This window comes from Gossypium hirsutum, unplaced genomic scaffold, assembly GCF_007990345.1.
Source record: "Gossypium hirsutum isolate 1008001.06 unplaced genomic scaffold, Gossypium_hirsutum_v2.1 scaffold_343, whole genome shotgun sequence".
NCBI classification, from domain to species: domain Eukaryota; kingdom Viridiplantae; phylum Streptophyta; class Magnoliopsida; order Malvales; family Malvaceae; genus Gossypium; species Gossypium hirsutum.
The window spans coordinates 23,896-32,903 of NW_024402967.1; the positions used below are offsets into that span (position 1 = coordinate 23,896).

Genomic DNA, 9,008 nt, shown 5'->3' on the forward strand with positions numbered 1-9,008 from the left:
TCGACACCATTGCCTTACCTTTGCCTTGCCTTGTTCTTGTTCTTGTTCTTGCCTTGTTCCAGTTCAAACAAATTCCACTTTTTTCTTCTGTAAAAGAGAAAGAAGGGATGGCGAAGACATGAGTAAAAATCAGGAACATTCAAACACAGTTCCAAGACGACAGACGGCTTACCTATTCCCCATCATCTAATGATTCCCCAGAAATTATGTTGTTTAATCGAAACCCTAAAACCCCAAATAACTTAGACTGACCTAAAACCCAAAAATTTAATCGAAACAGAACTGGATGTGCTTACCTATTCAATCGACAAATCTCGCAGCTGTGCCCACCGTCTTTCAAGATCGACTCCGACCACCTTTCTTCCATTTCTATTTTTCGTGATAAGTTTTTACACACTTCTCTCTGTAATTTCGACACTTAGAAAATTTTGTTAAGGGTTGCTGTAACTGGAGGACGGAGGCAGAGATGTAAGTGAATTTGTCCGCTGACGAAACGGCGTCGTTTAAGTTAAGTTATAAGTTTTGCGGCGCTTCCCTATAAAACGCCACAATAGAATCTGATTCCCTAATTCACAGAACGACGCCGTATATTGTAATAATTGTGGCGTTTTTGACTAAAACGCCGGTAAAGGATACCTTTTGCGGCATTTTTATATAGAAACGCCGCTAAAACTCTCATTTTCTTTTTGTCTTACTTTTAAATAATTAATTACCAATTTATTTAACAAATAAATAATTACTAACTTATTTATTTGTTTATTTATTTATACCAATTTTAGTTTGGTCCTATATTTACAAATTAAATATTTAATAACTATATATATATCCATATATATTCATATATATCCATATATAAGTAAAAATATATACAATGGACGTTAATTTGGGTTAAATGTTTTGCCAGTTATAACTATTATTAATTATTAGTTATATTAACAAGTCTCAAATTATAAATTAACCTTGTAATCTTCATATTAACCATTCAATTTATATATGTAGCTACGTACATGCATAAAGTGATCATCTTATACCTATTATACTCAAAACTTATCTTAATATTAAATTTATTCTGGATATATATTTTACAAATATATAAGAACATATATATTTACCTCCAAAATTAATCAATCTAATATTAACCTATTAAGAAACCCTAAACCCCGGCCAAACCCCTAAAACATCTATAACCCTCAGTAAACCCTAAACCCTAATAATTAACCCTATACCCCTAAATTCACATAACCCCTAAAGCATAACCTAGCCCCTAAACCCTAAACTATAAATAACAAACCTTAAATTCATATATACCGGCCCGTACTCCTTAGAATACCATGCATCGACCAAAAAATTCCGTAAATATTCTTTAATAATAAAAAATATAGTGAAAATCTATTAAAATATAATAACTTATATTTATATAGTTAAAAATATTGTATAAAGTTGAAATAAGGAAGCAATATTATCTTTATGACAAATTTTCGTATGAAGCTTCGAATGTCCTCTTAACAAATGGATGAAATTTGTTATAATAAACTTGGTACAACAAATTTTGTCTCTTTGTATAAAAAACAATTTTTTATTATAAAATTTGGTATAGAAAATGCATTTTTTTCGATAATAAGTTCGTAAATGATGAGGACACGGGTTAAATGGCCTTTAAAGAAACGGCGCCGCTTAAATTAATTTTAGGTCACATTTGCGGCGTTTGGCGTAAAAACGCCGCTATTGCTTGCCTTTTGCGGCGCTACCGGAAAAAACGCCACTAACTTTTCAATTACAGAAAGAAACGGTGACGTTTTCACAAAATTGTAGACATATTTGCGGCGTTTTACCTTAAAATGCCACTAAATTTTCAATTACAGAAAGAAACGGTGACGTTTTCACAAAATTGTAGACATATTTACGGTGTTTTCCCTTAAAACGCCACTAATAGAGTACACATTCAACTGAAACGACGCCGTTCTGACACAGTTTCAAGAATATTAGCGGCGCTTCCCTATAAAACGCCACAAGAGAAACTGATCCCTAACACGTAACGACGTCGTATTGATCCATATAAAACACGAACTTTAGCGGCGCTTAGCAAAAAATGCCGCTAAAGAACAGAGAATTAGTGGCGCTCAGATAAAACGCCACTAATGATACGAGCATTAGCGGCGCTTAGACAAAAACGCCGCTAAAGAACAGAGAATTAGTGGCGCTCAGATAAAAACGCCACTAATGATACGAGCATTAGCGGCGCTTTGACAAAAACGCCGCTAAAGGTTAAAAAATCGCAAAAACGACGTCGTTGGTTTTAGCCTTTTTGTGGCGCTTTACATAAAACGCCGCTAATACCTATTATTGGCGGCACTTGTTGGAAATCGCCGCTGATGGTCTACCTTTAGCGGCGCTTTGACTAAATCGCCGCTAATGCTCGATTTTTGCGGCGCTTTTATTTCAAACGCCGCTAAAAGTGCCGCTAAAGGCTTATTCTGGTGTAGTGTGGTTAAAATGAAAGCTACTGTCAAATTTGTATACAAACCAGACTTTCTCAACCTGAAATTATCTGTATGGCTGATATACATATACAGCATATATATTGTTTGGTTATAGCTTTAATTTGCTGTGGTTTTCATAATCATCGTCAGTAACCAAGCTGGGAAATTGACTATGGCATGTGCCCATCACATCACCTAGCACTAAGTTGGAACCGTCAACCTAAATTAGCCTGAAGAACCACGGCAGCACCCTTAATTAGAAAAACCATCAGTATTGGTGTGCGGTAATGTTAGTCTCGATCCTTTGAATCCCTTTATTTTTATTTTTATTTTCTCTCAAATTGATTAGTATATTACCATATCTGTATGCAAACTTTTTTTAAGCGCATTTCCCTGAGTTTGTGCTGCTTCCATGATCTTTATCTTGACAATGAGTGCCAAAGGTCTCTTCTCTCCTCTTTGCTTAGGAAAATATCCACTTGGCATAAAAGACAACAACCAAAACCATATCGTGTTTGCATTTACTAATATAAACCATAAAGCAAATGACGTTCAGCTAAAAGGTGATCGAATTTTTTTAGGCCATCTCCTGTATATCTCCTTTAATTTAAGGACAACTGGCAAGTGCTTTTCACTATTGGAATTTACCTACCGAAACTCGGATATGCTTTTAAGTTATTAGGGGCTTCTCATGTATAAATATTTGCTTTACAATGGCGTTTAGTCCATATCAGTATATCAGTGTAGACAAGTAGGGAAACAAAAATAGTGAGAGGCACACCAGTAGACCAGACAGCCTGATAAGCTCTACTTTATTTTCAACATGGCAAAGAAAGCTTCTAGCAGATTGGAATGGAGGATAAATGTGCCTGATGGGCATCGAAGGTGTTAGAGCCTGAATCTGGAGCAGTAGGCAAATATGGGTAGGATTAAAAGGTTGTATGGGAATAATAGTTTTGAAAGTTTGGAGGGTTTTGGAGAATGCATGGCCTATAGGAGTTGCAGACCCTAGAAAGGTAATCCATTGTATCAAAGTGGGACTGGCACTGTCTATTGTATCACTTTTTTACTACATGAGGCCTTTATATGATGATTTTGGAGGGAATGCTATGTGGGCAGTAATGACGGTGGTGGTTGTTTTCGAATACACTGTGGGTTAGTCTTCAAGGCCCCTCAGCACTTTTCACTTCATGTTGTTTACCTTATTGAACTTGATTCACTCTTTTTTTTTTTCCATTGCAGGCGCCACATTTTATAAATGCATTAACCGAGTTATAGCAACTTTTCTAGCGGGTGCACTTGGTGTTGGTATTCACCTGGTGGCTGAACAGTCAGGAGATCAATTGAAACCCATAATTCTTGGGATCTCGGTTTTTCTCTTCGGTAAGTAAAATTAAAGTAACATGCCAAGAAATTAAATTCACTTTCTTTCTCAGCTCAAAGTTTCAAGATATTTGTTGTTGTTGTTGTTGTTGTCGGTATGCAGCTTCAGCAGCAACTTTCTCAAGGTTTATCCCATCGGTTAAAGCCCGTTTTGATTATGGTGCTATGATCTTCATCCTCACCTTCAGCTTGGTCTCAGTTTCTGGCTACCGAGTGGTGGAGTTGTTTGAGTTGGCTCATCTGAGGTTATCCACAATTGCCATTGGAACTTCCTTGTGCATCCTTGTAACCATGTTGTTCTGTCCCGTCTGGGCCGGCTGTGAGCTTCACCATCTAATTCATCAAAACATGGAAAAGCTTGCTGATTCCTTAGATGGTAAGTTTAAAAAGAAAGAATCATTGCCAAATGAGATTATGTATCGGAACATAGATTGAAACTATAATTTTCTTTGTCAAACTAATTGCAGGATGTGTGACTGAATACTTCAAAGAGAATGGAAGTGAGAAGGATTTAAACAAGAAGATGAAAGGCTATAAATGTGTGCTTAATTCCAAGGCAGCCGAAGAATCTATGGTAGAATGTTATTAATGGGATTAATGTTTCGTTTCCTTGTGCTTGAAGTTGAACCTTCAATATGAATTTGACAGGCCAATTTCGCTAGATGGGAACCAACACATGGTCGGTTCAACTTTAGACATCCTTGGAAACAATACCTCAAAATCGGGGCTTCATTGCGCAACTGTGCCTACTGCATCGAGACTCTAAATAGTTGCATCAGCTCAGAAATTCAGGTCAGAATCATAGCTGATCAAAAGAACTCCTAAAGATTTCAAACAAAAATGGGATATATATACTTAAAGGTTAAACTATTTGCTTGTTGTAAATGGATATAGGCACCTCCATGTTTGAGGAAACATTTCAGTAATAAGTGCATGAAAGCAAGCTCCTACTCCATCAATGTCTTGAAGGAACTGGTAATAACAATCGTGAAGATGAAAAAGTCGTCCAACATAGATGTCAAAGTTGCAGAGATGAACTTTGCAGTAGAAGAACTTGTGATGCATTGAAATCTTTGCCGACGACCCACTTTATTGCAACAACAACAGGAGAGGAATCAACCAAAGCCAAAGCGGAGGGGGTTGAAGGCAGTGAACATCCTAGTCCAATCATGAAGGTCCTTCCACTAGTGAAGGTGGTTTCAATGATGGTGGAAATTGCAACAAGAATAGGGGTTAATGCAGTAGAAGAGCTGGCGAGACTTGCAGAATTCAAGGCTGCAAAGGATGGGAAACCCAAGCAAAACCAACCTACGGACAAACTTGTTGCAGATCATTGAAATAATTAAACCATCTAAACGACCAAACCTTGAAGTTTGAGTTGGATTGTAATTTGAAAAAACTCGTGTCAAAAAAATTAGTAAAATTTATTAGAAAGTAAGAATTATTAATCAAATAATAGTGCAGCTAAAGTAGACACTGAAAAATAAAGTGTAAATAGTGAATTTTTGGTGAGGATTAAATGAATTTAGCAAAAATACGAGGATTAAAATGTAAATAGAACATAAAAGGAAAAGGATAAGGATAATTTTAAGTTTTAACATTTTCCATCAAATCCTACTTGAATTTCATTGAAAATTCATGAAATTTAGTTAGCTTTGATATACAAAAGTCATCCAAAAGTGATTTATCTACAAGAATTAGAATTGAAAATGAAGAAAGGAGTAAATGGAGGCGAATCATGGAGAAGCTAAAGGGGTAAGTAATTTAAATAATTTCTGCTTCATTTTTAAGTAAAGAAATTATTATATGTAAATTATAAGTTTTTATATTTATATCTTAAATTAATTTGTATATTAAATTGATATGTTGAATGGGTGGTGATGAATGAATAATGGATGAGAATTTGTGTTTGATTTATGGTATGAATAATGAAATGAAAACGCAATGAAATTGATAAGGTATAATGACTTTTTTGGCACTCCAACTTTATAAAAAGGTTATTTTAGTTTTTTATTTAATTTTTCGTCTATTTTATCTCTTGAACTTGCGTTTTTTTGTCTAACCACCCAAAAATGGATGGACAAGTTAACATTTGTTAACTTTACTAATGTGGCATACACCTGGATGACACATAAGCATTTAATTAATTTTAAAATTTTAAAATATTTTTTATAATTTTTTTACCTTTTACTTTTTAAAAATAATTTTTTCATTTTTAAATTCTAAAAATTAATTAAATGTTGACATCTCATCCATGTTCTAGTGGTGAACAGGTACACCTTATGGTGAATTCAGGCTCTACGGAGCGACGCATTGAAAGAGGTTTACTAACTCTCTAGATTCAAAAGTCCATTGCTAGTCATGCCATGATCCAGTGGTGAATAGGTACGCCTTATGGTGAATTGAAGTCTACTAAGATAGCAAACAGGGAAGCCTATCAGGGCATAAAAGGAGAAGTCACTATATGACTCGCGTGGCGAACAGTCTGACATAATGATCATGACACGTCTGAAAACGCTAGCATGCGTGCTATAAGAATGCCAACCAATATGTGAAGACAGAAAGAATAAATGAATGAGCCTTGAGCAAGATTATATGGGGTTAAATGGGAATTTTCCTTCTAGTTATTCTCGAATAAGCATCCGCCATTAAGAGTCCACTAGAGGAAATGGACAAGCCAACCTAGGTTAAGAGGAAACAAAACGATTTATAGGTCTTACTTGGAAGTGGGAAGTCCGCCAATGACTATCTTGGAAGGAATGTCCGCCAGTGACTGACTGATTGATAAAGTCTGCTAGGGATTAACAAAGAAAGAGGACGTCCGTCAGGACTATCTAGTGTTGGGAAGACCACTTAGGGCTATCTAATATGGAAGTCCGCCGAGGACAATCTAAGGATGGGATAGTTCACTGGGGACTAGCTGTTGTTGGGAATATCTTGTCAGATGGTCTGAAGTGGTAAAGTTCTATGGAACTACTTACTAGTACAAGTATGCAAGGAAAAAGGGGAGCTTAACTATCAGTCATATCTCATATTCAAGGGCCGCAAATAAAGATATTAGTAAATGAGTCTTCTTAAGATAAGGGTATATGAACAGGCTAAGTCATAAAAGGGTAATTGTTGAGATAATATGGTATGTCTATATTGTGTTCAGTATGGAACGAAAGGATCATGGAAGAATCCACCATTGTGGCGAGACATTTTCATGTCCGCCAATAGTTGACGATAATCCGCATAGTTGTGTATATGGTTATCTCATGATGAGTCAAAATCAAGAAGGTAAAATGGAAGTTTGAGATAAAGCTAGATAATGTTAAGTCCTAGAAAAAAAGGTTGTGTGAAATAGAACACTTACAACTAAATCAGTCGATATGTTCCACCAACAATTAGTTCAGATAACGCATGGGCATTGGCTACGCCAATCAAACAGTGGAATCTTCTAAACACTCAGGAGTTTTAATTTTGTGCACTAACTCTTATTTACTCAAAATTGAGAGTCTTTTATGAAACTGTTGCACAAAATTTCACTAAGTTTATCTGAACTTAAGAATGTATTGTTTTGTATGCAGGGCCAATGAATGACTCGAAGGTCGTGTGGAGGGACCAAGCCATACATCGTCAGGCCCACGCGAGTGGTGTTGTAGCTATAACATATGTATAGAGAGGCACCCTCAGAGGTTATGTCTCAAGGGTTTTATTAAGTGTACTAATGTTGAAGTCTTAAGTTGTAAGTCAGTGTAAATTAATTGTTCATACTTAGTAAGGCAAATATGATTGTAAGAATCTTAGTGAGTGTAGAAGGTTCATTTGAAGTTAGTATTCAAACGTAGTGATATTTAAATATTAGAGTGGCGTCATGTGGTAAATATAGGATTACAAGTTGGCGTTGTCTAAGTCTATAAATAAAGTAAGTAAGAAAGATTGTTAAGTAACAAGGGTTAATTGTGACACTTGGTGTAACACCCCTAACTCGTATCCGACGCCAAAATAGGTTACAGAGCATTACCGAACTTATGACTTAAACAATCATACATTTCATAATCAATTATCATTCAAATCAAAATCCATTCAAATACATTCATACAATCCATGTTACGAGCCCTCGAGGCCCTAAATAGACATTAAAAGTGGTTTGGGACTAAACCGAGTATTCAAGAAATTTTTAGAAAAAACATTGAAATTTTTCAAAGTGCAAGGGACACACGCCCGTATGGCCAGGCCGTGTGTTAGGCCGTGTGAAAATTGGAGGGTATACTGACTTGTGCCTCACGGCCAAGCTACACGCCCGTGTGCTAGGCCGTGTGCAGCTACTGACTTGCTTTCTAAGAAAATTACAGGGGACACACGGCCATGTCACTTGGCTGTGTGTCACACACGGCTGAGACACATGTCCGTATCTCTACCCATGTTGACAAAATAGGTCATTTTTCAAGACATATTTCTCACCCAAATTGGTGTAACCTATACACATCAAAATACATGAAACCATGGTATAAATAGGCACTCAAGTCCAACCAATATCAAGTTTATAACATGTACATTCACACCATAATATGATATCCATAAACACATTCATTTGACCACTTTAAAACATACCAAACATAATTCAAAGGTTACCTAAATGGTCAATTACATATATGAGACATTGTGCCTAAAACTTAACATACATAATCATCTCCATTTCAACTAATTAATGCCAAACACAATTTCACAAGCAAGGTATTCATATAGCAGCCATACACCACATATCAAAGGACCATTTGAACATATATACATATCAAATATGTGACCACCTTACAAGCCATCTCAAATGGCCAAACACAACAAGACATATAGGCTACATTAGCCAAAACAACTATACATGCCATTTAACCAAAATATACAAAGTCCAAAATACAAAATGAGAGTTTGATAGTGCGACACAATCTCCGAAAAATTCTAAACCGAGTGAGCTTCCGAATCACTATAAAACACGAAATTAAAACAGACTAAACAATTAAGCTTAGTAAGTTCGTATGGCTAATAAATACAACTTACCATTCATCCACAGTTTAGATAAGCATAATTAAAACATAGGTAAATTTCAATTGGCCTAAAGCCTAACACATAATCACAATCATGTTAGTCATGTGTGAATACATCAAC

At 35.8% G+C, this 9,008-nt stretch overlaps 1 protein-coding gene across 1 annotated transcript; it reads left to right on the forward strand.

Moving 5' to 3' along the window:
- Positions 1-3,185: 3,185 nt before the first annotated feature.
- On the forward strand, positions 3,186-5,310 carry LOC107954445 (aluminum-activated malate transporter 10). The gene is given in 9 exon segments (XM_016890005.2): positions 3,186-3,355; positions 3,358-3,390; positions 3,393-3,635; positions 3,723-3,863; positions 3,967-4,239; positions 4,331-4,437; positions 4,512-4,655; positions 4,758-4,917; positions 4,920-5,310. Coding segments are annotated over 9 exon segments (1,434 nt in total). The 5' UTR covers positions 3,186-3,303; the 3' UTR covers positions 5,201-5,310.
- The last annotated feature ends 3,698 nt before the right edge of the window (positions 5,311-9,008 follow it).